At 43.3% G+C, this 23,382-nt stretch overlaps 1 protein-coding gene across 1 annotated transcript in view; it reads left to right on the top strand.

The window, feature by feature from the left end:
- Positions 1-900: 900 nt before the first annotated feature.
- Positions 901-23,382, top strand: part of grin3ba (glutamate receptor, ionotropic, N-methyl-D-aspartate 3Ba) — an 83,032-nt gene continuing 60,550 nt past the window's right edge. The window contains exon 1 of the mRNA XM_023272154.3: positions 901-1,776. Within this exon, the coding sequence (XP_023127922.2) occupies positions 1,231-1,776 (546 nt within the window). The 5' untranslated portion in view covers positions 901-1,230. The remainder of the gene's footprint in view (positions 1,777-23,382) is intronic.

The following is a 23,382-nucleotide window of genomic DNA, read 5'->3' as shown; positions in this document are numbered from 1 at the left end:
GGGAGAGAGACCACGAGAGCCAGATTTCATTGGGCAGACATAAAGATTTACTATTGTTCTGCTCTAACGATGGCAAATTAGATCGGGGGGGTTAAAAAGAGAAGTGAATGCGGAATGAATGAAACGAGGACTGAGTGCTGTCCCTTGCATGAAGCCAAATTAGCATGCACAGTAGATCTCTTTTATGGCATTGGCGCTGTCCATGGTGCTGAAAAGATGTGGTTACACAACGGATAATGTTCGACTTGGACGGCAGGAAGGAAGTGGGGATAAATCTCACAGGAAAATTGAGATTTCAGCGAGCTATTAGCTTTGAGTTGGCCAACCTGGCAGGAACATTGTGGTCGGAGCTGAGGAAGGGGGGCATTTAAAAGTGGCCTGTTACCTCAGAAAACAAATGACCTCCATTTATTAAAGAATTCAATTTCAGGAAAGCTTCTTTGTACCTCAAATCAATCTTTATGAAACACACAGAATCCCTCTTATGCTCTAAATGCAGTTGGAAAGATTTCCCTTTTGAGTTTATATGCAAGAATATAAAACCAGGTTTGGAAGCAGTGAAGCAATTTTCTATACTGGATCTTATAATAAGATTCATGATATAATTACAATGGTACTATTTTTTTGATTGCTTTTACAATAGTTTCAATTCAGAATGAAAACATTAAGTGCAAATTCTCGCCTAGACCCGGGGAGGCAGGAGGAAGCGTTACCCGACGAATTTTCATTAAAATTCAACAAGAGGCAAGCTCCGTGAGAGGTTAGATTATTGGCGGGCAGGCGCATGGACACGCACACACACACACACTCACGCACACACATACTGAGACACACACACACACACACACACACACACACACACACACACACACACACACACACACACTTCACAGCTGGTGTGCCTTCCTCAAGCAGAGACTGACAGAAGCGGGGCGACCGCTCTAAGCTGCGAGCGCTCATCTCTCCTCTCCTCCACCAGCGCGTCTTTTGCTGCTGACATGAAAACTTTGAAGAGGTGAGAGGCGAAACGTCAAAACGCCGACAAATCACCGTCGACAGCGCGCATCAACAAATAAGGAACGGTGGTGGTGGAGGTGGCGAGGAGGGGGCAGAAAGAAAAGAAACCATCAAGTCCGAGGAAAAGCGCCGGAGCTGGGAGAAAGAGGGGAGCTATGCCATCTCCCGCCGAGCAGAGCCCAGTCCTCCTCTGTTGTGTGTCGGAGCTACAGCATGGTGTCTCTCTCTGGACCCTGGACCTGCTGCCTCGCCCCGGGGAGAACTCATCTCCTTCTCCTCTCCGTCAGAACGCTCCTGCTGCTTCTACTATTAACCGTCATCACCTCCCCGGAGCCCTGCTTCCCTCACCCCCAGCCCTGCCACATCCTCGCCCGGATAGGACACACCGTGCGCCTCGGCGCGCTCTTGCCGACCCGCCAGCCGGCACGGATACAAAACGCGCTCAACCGCGCCCTGGCGAGCCTCCGGCACCAAAGCGGCTCTTCGGACTCCTCCACCGCCACCACCACCACCACCTCCCAGCCGCCTCCTCTGCTGCCCTACAACCTGAGCCTGGAGATGGTGGCTCGGTCTCCCGCGGGAGGAGACCCGGAGTCGTTGTCCCGTAGTGCCTGTCAGGACCTGGTGGTCAGAGGTGTGTCAGCCGTGCTCGCTTTCCCCCGCTCACGGGAGGAGCTGATCCAGGTGGAGTTCCTGTCCTCTTTCCTGGAGATCCCCTTCATCTCCATCCTGGAGGACACAGAGCCCCTTGTGACTAAGGTAATGATGGATAATATGCGTTTTTCTGTGCTGCCCTTATGCACCTGTGGCAGTGATCTCTGAGAAAACAGTATGATAAAAAGGTTATTTGGGTGAACAGTAGCCTGTATCATGCTTTTTATGCTTCCTGCACCTTGCACCTCAATCACCAGCAGCCTCTGGCCAAACATATTTTCATCTGAACCTGCAGCAAAGAGCTGACACTCACCGCTGAACCTTTGACTGATCCATTAACATGTGGCCAGGATTTTGTTGTCTAACCTGCTGCAGAAACCTTTTTTTATTCCATCCAGTCCGGTGCTAAGACTGGCTAAAGGCAAATGAAGAGTAAAAGTAATTGTAACAGGGATAATGGGAGCAATTATGCTTAAACCCAATTTAAAGAATGATTAGAATAAAAGTGTTGGGAGCAGCAATATTGAAATTTTTTAAATTGTGGATTAAAAGGCCATTTGGATATAAACTTCTCCCACTAAATGCCTCCTTCCAGCGAAGTCTGATGCTCAGATTGATCTCAGCTGAGCTACGCTGGTGAACCTGCAGGCCTTTTACATGCATATGTAATATCTGCTAGCTCTGACTTGGTATTGGACTGAACCCTCAAGCCAAGTGATTTTTTTTTCCTGTTTAAGCTCTCGTCCTCTCTCTCTCTCTCTCTCTTTATGTGTGTTAGACTCTATAGGAGAGCGAGTGTGTGCGTTTGCCAGGATGAATGTGTGTGTATCTCTGTCTGAAGATGGCTTTCGGCACCTCTCTCTCTCTGAAAGCACTGATGTTGCTGGAGAGGTGTTCCTCCTGCTGTTCCTGTTATTTGTGCGATTGCATATGCACCGTGTTTACGTGTGTTGTTCCATCTGTGTGAAAATTAGGTAGCCAATAGACACGTGTGTGTGTGTGTGTGTGTGTATGTGTGTGTGTGTGTGTGTGTGTGTGTGTGTGTGTATGTGTGTGTGTGTCATGTTAGTATTCCCAGCAGCAGTAGAGCTGCTTACCAGTCAGTCAATCCAGCTCCAGTCATATCCGCCTCTATCCAACCGAGCAGCCAACTGCATCTCGCACACACACATTTGGAGCGTGCACACTCTTGCACAGGGAGCATCCGAGACACCACACACAGGCACATGCATATAAAGAGGACTTTCAACTTTCACACAGGTTCGGCTGACACACACACACACACACACACACACACACACACACACACACACACACACACACACACACACACACCCTAAACTGAAGAGGCAGCATTAAGGGACACAGTGAGGGGAGAAAGGAAGGGAGGAGGAATCTATAGTTTAAGTCTGAAAATCGTCCTGTCGCGTCTCTTAGTCAACAATGAATTGCTTATTCGATTTCAGTAAAGCTTGCATGAGTGAGAAGTCAAACCACTTGACGAATGTGTCGGCAATGCGAAGAGATAAGCAGAGGAGAGTGCAAGGAGAGAGCGAGGGGAGATATGAGGGGAAACGGGGTGGGCTGAGGGAGAGAGAAGAGGGTTTTTTGGAAGCTGTGGGAGGCCTTTCAGTTCTACAGAAGTGTGCCAAGCAGTCAGGGGGGCAAAATAGAAGCAACCATCACGCTCTTGCTTTGTGTCTCAGTGTCTCGGCTTTCCAGTATTTTTAGCAGCAATTTTCAAGCAGCAATTTCTGCATAAACAGATGCCTGTTTCGCTTTTGTGTTTGTGCTACACAAAAGCGGTTTAACCTTACATTAAATTCATGATTTTTTTTTTTTTGTGTCAGGCTACTCATTGTGTGTTCCAGATATCCGGCCACAGTCGCGTTTTTTTTGTAAGCCGCAGAGGAAGAATAGCAGTGACAATTTGTCTCATGAAGCCAAATAAGGGCCAGAAAGCCAAAAGTTGGAGACATATTTGTCAGGAAGATGAAATGGAAAGAAGAATCCTGCAAATCCTGCACAGAATATCACTAATTTCTCCTTTCTGCTCATGCACTTTGATGCTTAGAGGTTATTATGCTGAAACAATTAGACTATCAATCTCAGATTTGCTTGCTTTCTTCCCTATTCTGTCTTTTTTTGTTCATTTTTTTGGACTGCTAAGGGTTTTGGGCAGACTGAGACACTGCCTTCGACTCTGGGAACTTGTGATGATCATTTGTCACAATTCCCAGACAGATTAGACACTGAAATATTGATCACTTTACCACAAAAGTACACACTTGCTTTAATGGCAATAAAAGTAGGCACCGGTCGCGGCCCTGAAGCAGGATGAATTTCAGCGGAATGACCGGTGAGGGTTTGTAGTGTGCTTTCTTTTTCTATAACACCCCAGGGTGCATTTCCATAGAAAAAGGGAGAAATGTGAACAATAAAAGGAGGCTGGTAGGAGGTGGGACAGGTTCTTAAACACACACAGAGAGGGCAGTGACGAGTGGTTTAGGTCAACAGGGAGGCAAATTGTTAGCCTTGTACAAACAGGCAAACGTTACACTTGGTTTCACTGCTGATATCAAAACACGAGAAGCAGAATCTATAACTCTAATTAAAAATGCTATTTACGTTTTTGCATTGGGAGGGAGGAGCGCTCCTCAGAGGAGGAGGAAGGAGGGCTGGAGAGAGGCAGAGACAAAACAAATGGCTCGGGCCAAGAAATTTGCTGGATCTGTCACAGATTGATCCAAACGAGGAGGTTTTTTTTTGTTTGTGTTTGGAGTCTTTCCCCCCTGAGTTTTTGAAATTCTGTAGACTTTTTTTTTCCTGCAGGGTACTGGGAATTGAGCCCATGTTTTTTGTGGCGAACAGATCTCTTCCCTGGACATCAGAGAGAGGTGGATAGACACACAGAAAGCAAGAGAGAGAGAGAGACGTGGTGCTTCCTGCCAAGTGTCAAGTAAATTTTCCACAAATTTTCTAAAATGCCACCCCAACATAAAAGATGACTTGTTGAGTGCCTTCGCAGGCTCCGTCCACAAGGTCAAAGAACGTGTCCACGAGAGAACAAATACAAAGAGTCTTTCAAGAATTAACGAGTATGTGGCACGGTGTTATTTTTCTTTCCTGTCAGCTAATTTTGTCACTTTCCGCGTTTCATCTGAAGACAGAAACAAAGAAACGCTCTTGGCACGACCACGTCGGGGGCGTCATGCAGCATGACATTTCTTGGAGGTTGTGATGATAGATATTTTGCCCAAACTATCATTCAGTACACCCCAAAGAAACACAGTGCAACCAGCTGCTGAAGGGTTGTCATCATTATGTAAATTTCTCCCATGAATTGTCACACAGGATGTTGTCGGAATTTTCACAAGAGTGGGGAGAAAAATTCTAGTGGAGAGATGAGGGACGAGAAAGGACACAAAGGGACAGACGGATGCAGGGGTCGGTTTGGCCGTCTGCGTTCTCCTCTCCCTGCTTCGTCAGACGGAGCTTTGGGACTCGGTGATGCGTCTCACCGAGGAAGTGCTTATTCCTCCCAACCTACTTAAGCTAATTAGAACCACTGTGTGACCCCTGACTGTAAATCTCACTCGTCCATCTATGGCAGGCAGGATGGGAGGAGAGGAGGAAGGGGGAGAAAGGGAGAAAGAAGGGGAGTGAAAAGCAAATGGGCTTCTAATTCCCATTAGGGCCATTATGAGCATTTGGGCAGGTTATTTCTCCATCAGTCGCTTTTCATGGAATCAGAAGGCAAAATGAGGATATTTGATGTTGAAGTAGAAAGAAAAACCTCTGGAAAAAACAACAAAATTCACCTTAATCAACCCCAAAAATGATGAGATGGGTTTTAGAAATTGTATTTGATTGGTATGTTAGGCTGTGCTGGTAATAGTAACATCATCATTATAAAATAACATAATTTGTTGATGCAATTTGCCGCCAGACGTAATTGGAAAAAAATAAAAATCTATGCATTTTTAATGTGGCCGTCCTCTTTTTTTTTTTTTTTAAAGCGCAGCCCTACCAAACAATTCTAGATTTGTTGATAATATGACAGAAATTATTTTGTGGATCATGATTTCTATTTCAGAAATGTATTAGCAGGGACTGCTGAAGGAAATGGTTTTGGTGATTCCTGAATGTGATTAGGTGAGAGGAGTGTTATGGTGTGAATTCATTATTTGTCATTTTTCACAGTGGAAGCTGTGTTCCTGGAGCTCATTTTACTCCCGGTAATATTTAATACTATTGAAATATACCCTGAAATTCTACCATAAAGCACAACGTACGGGACTCTATTTCACAGAGGCCAATTTGAAGAGAATGTATATTTTTTTTCTCTGTGTAGTTCAGTTGCCTCCTTTACTTCCACTTTATATTCCATATAATACAAAAGAGCATTTCACTCCTTTGTCTTAGAGTCTAGTTTCTACCTGCCTTGTATGCACAAGTATAAAGCACATTTTTTCCTCACCCTTCCAATCCCTTGCAGTTGTTTAGTTGCTATTGTTTTTTTGCCATGCTGCTAGTTTGATGTGAATCTGCAATTGTCTTGCCGCTGAACTTTAAGTCCCGTAGAATAAAAGCATTAGCTGAACGCCTAAGCTGCAACTGTTGATGTCATTACAGCTATCCCTAAAAGATAATCACCGCAATCATATGGTATTGTGATGTATTATTCATGAGGTTTCTGCTGTTTATGATGCAGAATAACCTTTATTGATCTGGTGGCGAACTACTTTCTCCTCTGCAATCTATCCATCCTGCATTCTTTCATTAAGTCACTTCTTTTTTTAATGACATACCTCATTCTGCTTAGTAAAATGAAGATTAGTACAGTAAAAAACCCAATTTGCGACTTTGAATGAAATTACATTTTAATCCAGGGACCCTGCTGAATAAGACGCATTGTGGCTCAGAGCTAGCCCTGCTCTCAAAGGACACACATACTGCACACATTGTCACACACACACACACGCATGCGTGCACGCACACATACAGGCGTGCAGAGAAGCACATGCACAAGTCCCACACAAATGTATACCTGCATATAAGAGATTCATGCACACGCATATAGTGTCTGCTCTGTGCTCACTAAAGGTTATTAAGCCTAATGAGGCTTTACAAGGCCATGCTGCCTTTAGTGTTTTCTTTGAGATGATGAGGGGATTTGTGCCCTGACCACAGAGGAATAAACGGGTGGAAAGAGAGGGACAAAAGTTGTGCCGAGCCAGAGCTGCAGGCAAACTGACAGTTTGAAACAAGCGGGCCACTTAATGCAAACAGCTCAAAGCTTTTTCTTTATTAGTGTTATGATGACAGTTCAGCGCAGTCTTGACTGAGCCAGATTAATTGAGCAGAGCAGAGAACAGCGGAGTATGTATTACCAAAAGGACTGTGGGCCTGTCTGAGCTGCTCAGTATGGCATTTGAGTTAGTGTTGTAATGTTTGGTTTGTGTTTGGCTTGTATTTTTTGCCTCTGGTGAAACAAATGTCTCCAGTAAACTCCACACCAGTTCGATGTTTCTCTGTAGAGCCAGAAAATAAATGAAGGACACCAGCGGATGGAGGGATGGATGGAGGGATGAAGGAGAGAAAGATGGAGGATGGTCTGCATGTGTGAGAGGGAGAGAAGGCGATGTGGTTTTCATTATGTTGAGTTAATAGGGGGATTGATAGAGGTATGTAGGGATGAGGGAATGAGGGATCAAGGAAGAAAGAGGGAATCAGTTGGTTGTAAATGCAGAAAGGAGGGATCAAGGTTGGAATGGGAATATGGAAAAATAAATTAAGAAATGGAGGAATTGGGTGGGAAGGAGGTGTAGTAGTGATAAGGGAAGAAACAGAAATTGCACGAGCAGAAAAAGGAGGAAACGGGTCGATATCGAAGAAGGGAATTAAAGAAAAAAAAGGAAAACGGACAAGGAAAGAAGGAATTAGGAAAGGTGGTGTCACTTCTGGGAGGAAAAGAAGTAAATCAATGTGTCTCACCTATAGGAAAGGGGAGGGTTGAGGAAGAAGTGGAAAAAGTAGATGAGAGGTCAAAAGAAATGGGGAGATCAGCAGAGGAGGAAGGAGCGGAAGTCTGCAGGGACTGGAGAAGGGCTGGTGGAATGAGAAGGATGACAGGAGGACTGGGCCTTGTGCTTTCTCTTCCACTGAGGAGTCTGATGGAGGCAGTTTTATCTAAACTGTGCCGGTTCATTAGAGGATTAGTGAGTGATAACTTGGAGCTATCTGTGATTGAAAAACACCCTCACACCAGCATATACGCTCTCATACAGATAAGTGAATGCACACACACACCACCACACAAAAATTCTGTTTACAGACTATGCACCTATAGATTGTGCTCGTGGAGACCTATTCAAAATATATCCAAACTTTCCACATCCTCCTAAAGTTGTTCCCATCGTTCCCCTCCCTGTGAATTGTGCAGCAGTCTGGATGCACACATGAGAAGGTGTGTTTCGTTGTGTTTTGGTATGTTGCAACTGAGGCAGAAGACCAGAAATCTTGGCCAGGTGGGCTTCTGTGATAAGGGCAGACTTGGAGACAACACACCACGTACAATACAGCCCTATAGAGGCCCCCATAGGCATAGGTCAGGGGGTGAAAGACAAGCAGACGGAAGAGGCAGACAGGAGGTAAGACAGGGGAGAGAAGGTGAGAGAGACATGTGCTGATGTGAGATTAAACAGATGCTGACAGATGGCTGTGGGACACATGGCTGAGCGAGTGCCAAAGCGACAAGTTAGGCAAACACCCGTGGTGAAGATGAAAAAGTGGGGTAAACGTCCAGAAAGCAGGAAGACAAAATTCAAGTAACAAAAGGTAAAGAGTAAGCAAGCGAAATGGATACAGGAGCAAACAAATTCCGACAGACTGAGTGATTCAGACAGGTTGAGGGGAGGCGGGGGGAGGGGAGATTAAAAACAGAGAGAGAGAGACAGCAAAATAAAGTGAGCATGCAAGTAAGAGATAAAAGAAAGAGGGGGAAAAAAGAAGACCAGGAGGTGTCAGAGAAAATGTGACAGAGCAAAAAGCTGTCAGAGATGAAGTTATTTGAGAGGCGGGTGAGACACCGACAGGAGATTGAAAGATGGTAGACCCCAAGGTAACTTCTGTGTTCCTTCTGGGATATTTATGTTGGGAGTTGGCAAGAAAACAGACATGATTTAGAGCCCATCTGGATGGGCTTCAACACCACCTGCCCACAGAGGAAAAACTGTCTGTAAGGAGACGCACAACAGTGCACCGGTGGCACCCGCATACACACACAAACATGCATCATTACGTGGTTTACAGCAGTTACATGTGTAGGAATGCAACCGTTTCCCTCAATCTGGCGCCGCTCCAGCTCGTTGAGTTTAAAATTAAATGTTTAAATGTTGCCTTTTAGGACAATGAACTGGAGCAATGATCCTAAGCATGAACACCCAGTGAACTCCACCAAGTCTGACCTTGGTGTAATTTAGCATGTGGGGTTTTCCTTGGGATGTATAATTTGGCTAGCACCTGTTTTATACCACCCCGTGTCCCAAAAAATTACATTTCTATGCAGCTAAACTGCATTTTTAATTAAGTTTTGAAGGAAATGTACCTTCTGCCAAATTTTGTGTTTTACAGTCTCTCCTTCTCAGCCAACCAATCATATATTAGATGGAGCGGAACCCTGGTAATGCAGAAAGTGGAGAAGAAGCTTCAAACGGTTTGTTAAATGGTCGTATTTTAGGTCAATCTGGGCTTTTTCCCTAAACTCAACTATGTAGTTTTGGTGTCTAAACTTAATCAAACTTCTAACTTGTAGTCATCATTGTGAAAGTGTCAATCGAAGCCAGATTTTTTCTTAAACCTCACCTCGAGGGATGTCCTATGTGTAAGACCGGGACTGGGGTCAATCACAAATGTTTTTAACTGATTTGTAAGTACATATATTTTCACGCAGACACACGGGGGAAATGCCATGAATTCAACCATTATATATTATATTATATTAACCATAGCTTATTTGATCACTTGTGGTCTGGCTAGAGGTCATTAAGCCTCATTTTCAACTTTGTAATTGTGCCTTTCTTAGCTAAACTCCCACATACTATCAGCAGTTATTAAATGTTAAATGACTCAGATGGGATTGGGAGCAAAAATGAAAACAAACAAACACTTTATCAGGACATCCCTACTAGCCACATAGTTTTGGGGACTTAGCTAAACCAAGCGATGAGTAGACATAGAAAGTTAACAAGTAAAAGTAAACTTATTTGGAAGAATAAGTCCCACACAGGGACACAACCTGTGGTCTTGGGTGAAAATCCTGTTACTTCTGTTCTTCCCTCCTACCTTCTTATGTGGACTTTGTGGCTTTTTCAACCTGCGAGCCTTTCCCGCTACATCACATTTCTTTCAAAATGTAAATGAGAATGCAGTTTAGTTGCAGGAGCGTAAATTTTGGGAAGCAATTTTTGGTTTTACGTGCTCAAGGCAGGAACAAGGGCAAAACCCTGAAGGTGAAAATGTCTGCACTACAGGCCTGGCAGAGCCACACTGAGGAAGAAACCAAGTGAAACTAGTGACATCTATGGATCATAGACTTCAAATATCAGATGTGATGACTTTGTTTAAAGTAAGTCATCACTTTTGTGTAAGCATAAAGCACAGCTATCAGCCCACTGCAGCTATAGTTGTTCACTTATACACATCACATGGAATAGATGATTATGGAAATGTAGAATATGTACAGGATTAACGTTTGGTGTCTTGGCTCTGATCTCATCACTCCCCACGAGAAAACCACAGAGCTCAACTCAGCAGGGAGTGGGGAGTTAGTATTGGTGTGTGTGCAGGCATGCAGCTAAAGAATGAGCAGAGCACTGAGGGCTTAAGTACACCACCGTGATTAAAAGGGTTTGTTGGATATGTGTTGCTGCGAGAGGAGTATTTCATGCGAGCACAGCAGCTGGCTCAAGTTGGGCTGCCTGAACTAGCTCGCAGGTTTAGCTTGATTTTCTTGAATGAGGATAAAACGTTTTTTTAAATGTAATTGTGGAAGCAGTGTCTTAGCCTTGATCTTGAAGACGGGGGTGTCAAAATGCTTCGTTTAAACGATGGGCTGTCTGCAGCTGAGTAGTAGCTACAGTGGAAACAGCCAATTGTGGTTGTAATGTTACGTTTCAAGGCTGCATTCAATATTGTAGATCCTAGTATTCTGGCACCGTTCTTAAATGATTCAAGTGTTACTTAAAGCTGGTATAAGGGGGGGGTTTTTTGGCACCATTTGGCAAAAAATATATATTCTTCAGTATGTTGTAATTCTAACTGTCTGAATGGAAACTACACGTCTTAACTTCCTCTTGGCTCTTTTTTTAGGCAGGTTTTAGCCAATGACACGTGTTTTCACCCAGAACAGGTGAGATAGTGTAAATGCCAACAAAGTCCACTTAAAGAATAAGATTTAGTGGCAAAATGGATTAGAAAATAATAAAACAAATGTTGACTTTTAGCTGGACTGCATTTAAGAGCTTCAGGAGAAGGGCACCATATTTTCAAATTTCTGCTCAGTACTAACTTTAACTGGACTCCAATTCTGTGTAGCCATAGATGACCAATCCTTTGATTAAGTGAACTTGACATGTTGTGCCCCGCAGTTCTCTTACTTAGGCTTCATTCTTTTCTATTTTTGTATGTTACCACTCTGCAATATTATTAAAAAATCCAACATCAATTTCTATAATTATGCAGATGATACCCAACTTTATATACATCTCTGTAAGCTTATATGCTAACAATTCTAGCTGCATGCATCTCTGCCAAAGGTCTGTGGATAAATCTGAGTTTCTTCCAGCTAAATCAAAACACAACTGAGTACCTGGTTTTTGGAGCAAAGCCTGAGAGAGAAAATTTGTCATGACCACCTAAAATTAGTCTCACTAACCACCAAGGAACAGGTCAGAAAACTTGGTGCGATCATTGACTTTGACCTAAATTGTGAATGGCATTAGAAATGTGACTACAGTGTTCTTCTATCAGTTAACAAATGCTGTAACAGTTAGACCATTTCTCTGCCAGACAGAGACAGAAAAGTTAACACATGCTTTTATCTCAGGCAGGCTGGACTAATGTAACACCCTTCTGTCTGGTGTGTTTAAGAAAGCTACTGGTCAGTGACAGCTCACACAGAATCCAGCAGGATGGCTTCTGACTAAAACCAGACAAGGAGGCCACATTCCAAGTCTTTGCATTGGTTACCCCTCTGTCACGGAATTGATTTAAAATTTTATTTGATCGGTTTTTACATCACTGAACTACTTTTGCCCGTCTTGTCTGTCTGACATTGTTAAGACATATGTCCCTGCTGGTCCCTTAGATCCTGTGGCTCAAGCCTCTTAATTGTTCCTGAGGTTAGAACTCCAGGGCGCAGGGAGACAGCCTTTGTTAATTAAGCCCCAAAACTCTGGAACGGTCTGCCTGAGGGTCTTCGGGCTCTAAATCTGTCACTTTGAAGTAAAATCTTTGTACCATTGCTTTCTCCTGAAGTGTTTTTCACTTGACTGCTGTTTTATTTCATCTTATCTTATTATTTTTTATTCCATTTTATTTTATGTTTTCTTTCTTGTTTTTATTTCTGTGTTGGAAATTCTATTATTTTCTGCTTTTTGTTAACTTTGTGTTGCATTATGCGTGCACTGTGCTACATATTAATGAAGTTTATTCACTCAACCATTAGAAACACAAATTTGACTGTCACTTTGTAAAGTTCGACATTTAGAGGGAACACGTTGTTCTGTTAAGTTTGTATTCTGCTCTGAAAGCAAATGCTTGTTAGCCCGGCTTGCTAACTTCACCACGGATTCCTATTAGTCACTGTCAGCTTCTACACACTCAGTGCTGTGTGTTCATCTTGCATCCTATAAATGGGGTCCAGCTACCATTAGTTGCCTTTCTGGCAGTGATTAGCACTTTTGCCTCACAGACCAAACATCTTGGGTGCAAACACTAGCCAGGGTCTTTCTGTGTGGAATTTGCATGTTGTCTGTGCTTGCCTGGGTTTTCTCTGGGAGCTCCAGTTTATCCCACTGTCAAACACAGATTAATTCTCCAAAGTGCCCTTGACCAAGACACTGGCTTAAAGCTAGAGTCGGTCTCCAGGCCAAGGCACTGGCTTAGAGTTGGAGTTGGTCCCCGGGCACCACACGATGGCTGCCATTTGGTCCTAATTCTTGGGATGGGTTAAGTCCAGAAACTAATTTCTCCATGGGGATCAATAAAGGATCGAAAAGGATAACCTCATCTGCCCAAATGTGGTGTTGACAACTAAGTGGACTGTCAAAACTCACAGAAACCAGTAGTTCTGCATTGTAATACGTTGTGTAAGTCCAGACGTTACTCTAGGATTTGAATTGCAATGTGTTGTGTAGCATAATGGAGTCATGTAAAGCAGAGAGTGCCAAGGTCCCAGGCAGGGAAAAGACAGAAGACAATGTAGGCCACCCATCTGGTTAACTGGCTGTATTGCATTGCAAATTACTGCATTGACATCTGTAGCAAAAAAAAAAATCACAAGCACTGGAGAATACCAATGTAGACAGCAGTGGTACTCCAGAAAAATAGTTTATTTATTTAGTTTCTTGTAATTTTGATCATTTTATCAAGTAAAATCTAACATCAAGTTTACAGTGTGGGATGTGTTGCTGTTTATTGGAAAAAAAAAATTTAATTTCAGGCTTGATTGTAAGTTTTCTAGCTTACCCAAGACCTTTCTGTCACCTATAACTGGAGAACTAAATATGCAAAAGGCAGCAATTTCTAACCTGTTTTCTTAGCGTGAATGCAAAACAAGATGTCGGCACTCCAACTTTATTTTATTTCGAATCCAACCTCAAAAAATGTCACGACAGGCTTTCTAAGTTTCCAGAAACCCGTCACGCACCTCCATACACAGATAAACATATGCCGCACACCTCCTGTAAAACACTTGTAATCTCCTGTAACAGCAATAAACTACCCAGATATATTGCTGTAGATGCCGTCTCACACACACTTGTATCTGTGCGCAAAACACAGCGAAATACACGTTCACACACCCCCAGACGGTCACAGTCACAGCTCTGCCTCACACATGCATGGATACGAACAACTCAGTCAGATAATATCTGAGAGCATCCATCACACCCAAGCAGTTGTCATTTGTTGGGAAGTCTTGTTTCTCTCTCCTGCTCTCTTTGTCTCGCTCTCCTTCTCCCTTTCCTGTATTGACCTCTGTGTTCGAGCTGCCTCCATAAAGCAGAGCAGAGCGGAACGACAGATAAATCCTGAGTGATATCCCGGGCTGACTGCCGGTGCAGTGGGGAGACGTCAAGATGATCTGATATTCATATGCACAACATCTAATACATAAACACTATTTATGGGGTGGAAGGACGCATGCGGATGTGGCACCAGTGACACGGAGAGAGTCACTCCAATACTAATTCTTTTGAAAGTGTTGAAAGCAGCTGATGGGCCACCAAGACTATAAATGAGTGCTTTAAGAGTGGGGTGACACAAAAAAAGAGAAAAGAAGAGGCGGTGGATAAAAAAGTGTGATGGAGGGAAGAGAAACGGGATGTGATCAATTTTCCTCCCTCATTGCCCTTCACAACAGAGGACAGACCGTCCTCCAGATAGCGCTAAAGCAGCTTCCCTGTCGCACTTATCTCATGCCAAGTCACGCTAGAGAGCGGGGCAATATTTCACTCTAATTCAGGTCAGTTGCATTCATATATCTTGTATCAAACCCCCATTCACTTTGGTTTTTTCCAAAGGGAGAGCTGAAGAACACCGTTAAATTGCAACTGTTTCTAACACTTTTTATGATTTATCGTACAAGTGCCATCTGGACTTTTTGGGAAGAAGATGCCCGGTCAGACAAAATTTCAACTGGTAGAAAACAAAAAAACACTTTTGTGTGATTTCTTGACTCATGGATATTAGTTTCCCCAAGATTCGGCTCTGTGCTTGGTGAACTAACTTGGGTTGGGCTTCTCGAGTTGTAAAGAAATGTTGTGTTTCTTGTGTTGTAAAGAAGCAGTTGCAGCAGGAAATAGTTCAGAATCAATAAGTTCTGAATTACCTCAGGCAAGGAAAACACAGCGGTGAAGATTTTTTAATTGAGGAAAAAGGAATGGACAAGCATAGATTTTTTTTTTCTAGTGAAATTGCTCGTGGCATTGCATGTTTTTTACTCTGTTTGTAAAGCGGTGGAGTGGACGAACATCAGCTGAGTTTTTGCAGGAGGTTTATGTGTTGTGTTTTTCCAGTCGTGACACAAGAGTGAACTAGCACTGAGGCATGCAGGTGGAATGGTTTGGTAGAAAGATTCTTTTCAAGCAGGACAGCTGGGCAAAATGGTTGGATGGATATATCTTTTTTCAGCAGCTCACAGGTGACTATGTCTGAGTGAGAGTTGTCAGGTATAAAATTGGACTGGGAGAGGAGATATCTCAATTTTGGTTGATATGTCACCAGAGGAAGTGGATCAAAATCTAGCCATGAGAAATGGAATTTTCCTATTTAGGCTGGTTACTGTGCAGCATGTGGTAATGTAACTCACATGAGACACTACTGCACTGTTAGTCTCACCCCAGTGGCTTTGTGGAGACATGTTTTATTTTGCATTTTGTCACCAGCTGTCTACAAAGGCATTTAACACGATGTCTGAATATATCTTCCCACCTTTTTCATTGCAGTGTTTGTGAAGAAAATGTAAAATTAGCTTTCAACAAATGGCTCCTTGGGTGTACAGAAGTGTCATACTAAGAATTCACACTTCTGGTAAAGGGTCACCATGCTCGATTATCATTAGCAATCAATAATTATGAATCAAAATTGAAATCAGTCGCACGCTCGAAGCTACCAAATTGCTTCAATCATTATGAAGCTGAGTGGTTGGGCCAAGGTTATATAACGTGTTATAAATGTATTACTCTGGAACTAGCTAGCTTAAATACTCATTTGAATACTCATCCCACAATTCTCCTGCTGGCAATGAAAACATAGAATTAATTTTGCATGACAGATGAAGCATGAAAATTATAATTTTACGCTTTGAATATTTGCTATATTTTTTGCTCAAACTTATTAAGTCGTTGGATTTAACATGTAAGTCAACAGGGAGGTGTTGGCCGTCTTCTCTTCTGGCCACTTGTGTACACAGTTATCCAGTTATAATGTGATATATATTTTGTGTGCTTCTTTTTATTGGCAGAAGAAACAAAGCAAAGCTTATGAGTCAGCAAAACAATCATTGTATTGGAAATTCCAGCAGCAGTAGCTCCCAGACTTTGTTTACCAGTGTTAATTTTCAAAATGGCACTGTAGTACAGTTGCAGATCCATTGGCAGGCTTGTCAGCTCCGGTTAGAGGATGCCTGATATATCCGGACGTGGCCGATCTGTCCGTTTCCAGCTCTCCCTCCGTTCTGCATCGGGCTCAACCCAACCGTCTCCACTGGATCGGCAGGGGGTTACAGGTCGACTGCCAAGGATTTCCCAGCAGTGACGAAGCTCTGCCAACGTTACCGTTTGTCTGCCTGTGTCTTTTGTCATAATGCTGGCTGTGAAAAATGTTTTGTGTGCGTGTGTTTGTACATGTGTTTCCCTTGTCTGCTTTGGCATGCATGCCTTATCCTCAGTTCTCCATGTAAACAGTTGATTTTGTTGTAGTGTCACGTAGAGCTGCCCGATTATGGACAGAATGATAGACACTATTATTTAGATCAATACTGACATCACAATTATTCATTGACAGAACTGCTTTCACTTACATGTGGTGCTACATTCCTGCTAATATACAAATCTTTGCATCAAAATAAAACAAATAATCTCCACTTGAATCCAGTGCATCGCCTAGTGGTAAAATATAAATTAAATATTACACAAAACTGCTCATTGGCTGAACATCTACCTATTGATAGATGCTACAATTTACCAGTGTTTCCTAAATGCCTGACGTGCAGGCTGCAGTACATGCTAGCAAGGCAGCTGTGCAGAGAGAAGCCTCTAATCTCCCCATTTAATTACTGCAGGACCAAAAACTGCTTTGAAAAGAGCGAAAAAACGAATTCTAATGTAAATCTACCCAAGAAAGAAAATAGCGATCCTATCTTCTTGAACTGTTTTCAATAAGTGGTACATTTTATACATCTATTTCAGAGTCACACATGTTCATTCATTTGTAGGCAGCCAACCACCACCATGATTAAGATTCAATTATTTCTGCAGCGGTAGTATTACATGATTATCCTCCACAGATTCAGTTGCCCGGTTGTCATGCAGTAGTTAATGTTGACGTTCCCATTCCTCCAAAGAGTCCTTTTCTATGGTGGATTTAAAGCTGAATTTGACTTTTTTTGTTTTTAAAAGCCTGGTAATTGATTTTTTGGCCACTTAGGAAGATGGAAACAAGCTCAAAACACAAACTTGTCATATTTTCAATTGTGTTAATCAGCTGCCAGCAGACACTGAAGAACATTAGCATTTATCATGAGCTGTGCTTCTGGCTTCTTGACGAATTGAGGTCCAATATTCACTTTTTGCATGTCTGTTTTCTTGTCTCTAACAACTCCTAAGAAAAATATCTGGATTTTTTTAGCCGCCATATGCTCCACTGTGCTCACCGGCTAGTTGCAAACTTCGTCCGTCTGCCATTTGGTGCTTTGGAGGGAGTGTACAGTGGGTTTATCAGAGATTTCTAGCTGAGAAAATAAAGACAGCTGTCTGTTTTCAATGGCAGATAACAAGGTTGACGAAAGGAAAGTTTATTTTAAAGGAGCTAAGAAGCTGTATAGAGCTGAGGGACACTTAAGATTTGAGTGATAATTTCTCTGTGGTCGAGGGACACTAGTCTAATATGATATCTCTAACTTGATTTCTATTTTAGTTGCCTTTTTTGAATGTTTAACTGAAATACATTTCATGACTGAATGAGAAATCTTCCTGTTTTATGATCCACTTCCACTAACAAACAACATGCATGTCTGTGTGAGTGTACTGTATGTGGGTCATACAGTGGTAGTGCTGTTCAGTTATAATTCCTCGCTGGCACTTAAAGGATGAGATATTGATCGCAGCACGCGCAAGTTATTTTCCTGCTTTACGTAAATCAGCCTTTGATCGACGGCTCCCCGACCTGGAGCTGTCCATCCCATTGACTGTTGATTTCATCAGCATACCCACCTTCCTTCTCCAGCCACCCAGCGGTTTAACCCTGCTTTCAAATTAGCATCAGCTGCTCCTCCAAGAGCATTTATTAAGAGTGGACATTTTCCAAAACCTAATAATATTGCCAGTTTCCTCTCTATAGCATGCCCGGGATTGCACAGGCCTAAGTGATTAGTTTTGAAGCGTCACAAATCGCTCGGAGGTAGATTGCCGGCGAGAGAGTGCGGGAGGTCCTCGAGAGGAAAGCATTCGGTCCGCTAGCTATTTAATTATGAGGGCGGCGGACCCCTGGGTGCATGGCTTCATTCTCCCACAACAGCGGCTCGCTAACAAACTCCACTGAGTGCCTCTGATTGATCTGGAGCCATTCGAGGTGGCCGTGAAAAGACAAAAGGCAGTGACAGAAGGAGGGAAAGGGGTGGGAGAGGAGGGGGGAGGGAGGGTGGGAAGGTTGAAAGTATGGAGGGGAAGAAAGATGGAAGGGAAAAAGAGGAGGGGATGTCAGCAGGGAGGGAAGCATGGATGCAGGGAGAGGGAATGAGGGATGAAGGGGGAGCAAGGCGTGGATGGATGGCTGGAGGGATGGGAGAGGGGAGGGGAGGGTGGTGGTGGTGGTGGTGGTGGTGGTGGCTTTCCTGGCACAGCAGTTTCCTGCACACACAGCTACACACAGACCCAAGAGGTGCATTTAAACACAAGCCCACACAAAAACACACTTGGTTAAACTGTTGTTAGGCCTTCCACAGTATCAGGGGAGCAGAGATGCGGACGTATTTGCATAAGTGGGTATTATACTCTGAGCCAGTGGACAGTAGCGATGGCTAAAGTAGATAAGATAAAGCTTTCATTCTGTCTTTCTCTCACCCCGCTCTTACCCTTTTTTACCACACACAAACTCTCCATTTATTGCTTACTCCCTTCTTTTCCCTCTCAGGGCAAGAAAAAAAAAGAAATTCTCTCTTCCTGCTCTTCCTGCTCTCTGCAAACCCCGAACAAACACATTCATCCTGTGTATTTGTTGTGCGGCTAACATTTTTTCCCCCCTCCTGCAACTACTTCTCCTCTTATCTGCTTTGCTTAACTCCCAGTGTGAGAACTTTTTCAATTATCCCCGCCTCTACCTCTGAGGGTTAGGGACGAAGGCACTGTTTTGGCAGGATAAAGAGTCCGCAGAGGAGACAGGGAGTTGAGAGAGTGGGGGGTGGGGAAAGAGAAAGATGGAGGCGAGGGAGGGGAGGGAAAGAGAAGTTAAGGGAGAGATTCCGCAGTCTCTCCGTTCCAACAAGTCGTCTTTCATTTTTATGACTTCAATCAAGTGTCCTTGAAGCCTAAATACACTCAGATCATGCACTCTTATCCTGGCTGGAAAGGCTGGGATACCTTTAAGCATAATACCTGCACACTGGGTGCACCGATTTTAATGACTGTCACTCTATTGCTGTCATTTATTAACAAATAGTGTCCTGTCCCTGCTTTGGTTTGGCACAAATACAAAAACTTTCATTTTTTTCTTCTTGGTCGTTGTCTCTAAGTGTCTCTCTCTTTCTTTCTTGTATCCCATCCCACACTTTTTACTCCCCACCTCTCTCTCACTCTCCATCTCTCTCTTGGCAGGAGACCACTGCAGTTTGTCACACACTGTGCAATATGGTAGAGATTGGAATCACTAAAAGAGTGCTTCTTTTTCTGTTTCTGTCTGTCCTTCCCTCTCTTGCTCTCTGTCTCTGTCTTTGTGGTGTGTGTCAGAGTGTGAGTGAGGGGCGAGGGAGATAACTGTAAACTTGCTGAGGAAGTAACCTTGCCCAGAGAACTCTGGCTTCAGAAAGTCAACTGTCGCCTTTGTGTGTGTCCCAGCGCAGTTACAGAGTTATAGGAGTGTGTAATTCCATCTGTCAGAGTCCACCTCACCAGGATGCACTCTGTGTATATGTGTGTGTCCGTCCAAGAGCGCACACAGCAGGCCCGCCTCCTGCTCCTTCAGGCGCTCCGATTCCTTCGCCCATTTACATCCTTCTCTTTCTTATTAAGGCTCTCCCCTCTCTGTTTATCCATCTCTCCCCAGTTCCTCTCCATTTCATTTTTTTCCCCTGCTCTCCGTTTTTTTTTTTTTTTTTGTCTCACCTCCCTCTTGCCCTTCCTCTTATCACTTTCCTTATTTTCTTCTCGCTCATTTCCCCCACCTGTATGGGATTGCTGTTCAGAGCCATCGAGCCCAGAGCTTGTAATACCCTGACCAGAGTTATTTAGCCGCGCTATGACAGGTAGGGAAATGAAATCACCACTTGGCCGTGTGTGTGTGTTTTTCGTTTCGTTCCCCTTTACTGTTTCTCCTTCCCATTTATGAGACCCTGCTGCAGGGCTATTTTTAGTCAGCTGCCACCTTCTCGCCGGCTTGTAAAACCCGACCGTGAGACGTTCACTTAGGCTGAAATTCTATCATGATTGCGGAATTGATGAATGATATTGTTAACTGCAGTTGTGTTTTGGTATGAATAAAAAACAACCCTCTCTCTCTCCCCGTCTTCTCTCTCGCATGGTTTCTCATATCTATAACTACTTTCGAGAATACTAAAACCCAGACAGCTCTGTGTCATATATTACAGCCAAATCTAAACTGACTTCATGCATTTGGCTGATGAGTGACTGATGATGAATTGATCAATTCATTTTCTGGGTCATTCAATCCTCTGCGTCTCATAGTGGCTGCTAGGTGAGAGGGGGAGGCCTTGATTATCATTCTGTCTGTCTGTCTGTCTGTCAGACTGTATATGAAGGTGGACAAACCCTTCCTGACTTCACTCATAATTTTCCTGAACAGCTGTTTTGAACATCAGTGTGGCACCGTCTTGGCAGCGTGCGACTCCTCCTGACTCCCGGCTAATCCAAAAATAAGCAGAGAGGTGGCGTTAAAGTGGAGCTGAGGTGGACCATGCGAGCGTCTCTGGGCCATAAACTGTCCGGTGATGGTGCCTACCTGTCAGTCAAAGCAGCCATGCCCTTTATTATGCATAACTTGAAGCATGAATACACTTTAATAGTGAGTTATGTAAGGATTTACCTTATGTATCTGAAGTAGCTCCACATTTTCTGTACAGTTTGTTGTTTAAAAAAAGTTTAGACTGGTTTCCAGATGATCCTCTAATGCCACCATGCTGACATTTGTAGTTTTGGGGGACATATCTTCATGATGATTGACATGAAATAGGTGCTTATGGGCCTGCAATGAATAAAATGTGATGTCTTTGGCCAACTCCTGTATTTTCGTCTATTCAAGTAAGTGAAGGGGATCTGACAGTCTTATATCATGCTACAAGTGTAATTTGGTATGCAGGGGAGTATCTGCTTTTCTTGAGTACTGTGCAGGTTTTGTTATTAAGGGTGCTAAATGTAGGCATTTTTAAAAAGGATTTAGTCATTGCTAACTAGCAACAACTAGTCTGTCCCATCTGATATTTCCCTACCCGCTGGCTGGTGAGGTTGCTTTTTTGGAGCCCGTTGATGTCATCCAGCTGCCTCTTTAGTGAGTCTCTTATCTCGCGAATGGACTCCAACACCTTGGAGTTCAACTTGCGACGGTAGTCCTTGAGCTGGATCCATCCAGAACCTGCAGCAGGTGGAGAAATGGTTCCTGTGCTGCGATGCCAATCATACAGAGGCTGCAGGACAAGGATGCCCATGATTAGACAGCCGATTGCTGTCGCCAACTGCAATCCAAGTCAGTGAAATTGGTGTTTCACCCAGACGAGCGATTCACTGGGGAGGCAGCTGAATGACACAAAGGCCACCACAACAGTGACCTGGCAGATTATTTTGTAAACAGATGGCAGAAGAAGAAAAAGAAACTGGCTGAGATACGATCTACCACTTCCTGTCAAAACTTACAGGGTGCAGAGACTTCTAAGTTAGGTCTTTAGCCTCAAATTGAAGCACCAGGCTCTATATCAAGGCAGCTATAGACAAAACTAATCATGTGATCGGCTAAGTCTGTAGGAAGATTTGTGGTTCAAATTGAGGGTCATAATTCTTCCTGAAAAGATCTTTTGGACAGATTGCCCAGATCCAATATATTGGTTTGTGATTAAATACTTGTTAAACCAACGACACTCCCAGTCTGTGTGCTACTTTTAATTTTGCATTTATTAACAAATGTCAGCACACTAATATATTACAGTATGATGGTGGTGGTGGCGTTTGTTAGAGTTTAGCCTGAAGGGCCACTTAATGTGTTCCTTATGAATGTGTTGTTGACACATTGAATCCATCTTTTTTTCTGATGGTATGTTCAACATAAAAAGATGGCGAAATTTGAGAAAAATAACACAAGAAATTCAGATTTAAAGATCTTCTCAAATCATGTAAGTTACAAAATAAGACAAACTAACCTACATTCTCACATATCCATTGAATTCAAGTTGAAACATTTGGCCAAAAATTATGAACAAAAACAGAGGGGATTTCTGTTGAGTTAAAATTAGATAAACTGCTGCTAAAGGTGATGCTTGAAGCAAAAATATACATTAGTTGGCAAGTATCGGATTATTAACTTGCCAAAGTCTTGATCTATTCAAAATGGCTGCAGATCAGGCAACAGAGGGATTTTTGAGGGTGCTTCCAACAGCAGCTTGTCTGTATGCTCTTGCTTCCCCTGCCAAGTCTCCATTCTGTAGTGTCACGAACACTGTTTCTATGAATAACAGGCAAGTTGGTCATCCTAACCCTTAAGCAGAAAATGGTGGATTACACTCCCTGTAGCTCTCCCACTGCTCAGCGTCTTGCGCCTCAACAGAAAAGGAACCAGAGGTCTTGATTCCAGAGTTCTTATATTTTATTCAAAACATTTCACGCTCTCCCAAAGGATCCCATACCAGTCGTTGTACCATAAAACTCCTATGTGGATCGATTTGCTCATGCTTCCGTAAAGAAGTGGGTATAGTACCCATAGTGGTCAGGGAGGCAGGAGGTTTGGATTGGATTGTAGCTGCTGAGAAAATGTGGTTAGAGTACAGTATGAGGTTCTTTTGAAGGAAAGTGGTGGATGGAAATGTTGTGAAAGTGCCAAAATGTGAGGTGGGGTGAACATGACAAAGCTTGGTTTCCTTCGAAAATCTACAGTTAAAAACTATAAAAGAAACTTCTCTGAAAATAGCTCTTTGCACTAAACCAAAACTGCTCTTTCTGTAAATCAGAAAAGCTGGAACAAAGTAAAGCTCCCTTTCTTTTTTTTTTTCTTGAGAGCACGCCACATCCATCTGCATGTGTTTTACCAAAGCTCAGGGGCCCAGCTGAGGTGACAGATCGGCCCCATGAAAGGACAGGCTGCCTGATGTTCAAGAATGGAAGACGTGTGAAGTTCTGATCCGTAAATGTCATTTTATCTCTTGGCTATCTTTCAAAAATTCATTCTCTCTCTGTCTCTCTTAGGGGTGTAGTTTTACACACACACACACACACACACACACACACACACACACACACACACACACACACACACACACACACACACACACAC

Source organism: Amphiprion ocellaris, chromosome 20, assembly GCF_022539595.1.
Source record: "Amphiprion ocellaris isolate individual 3 ecotype Okinawa chromosome 20, ASM2253959v1, whole genome shotgun sequence".
Classification (NCBI taxonomy): domain Eukaryota; kingdom Metazoa; phylum Chordata; class Actinopteri; family Pomacentridae; genus Amphiprion; species Amphiprion ocellaris.
This window is presented reverse-complemented; position numbering and strand designations above follow the sequence as displayed.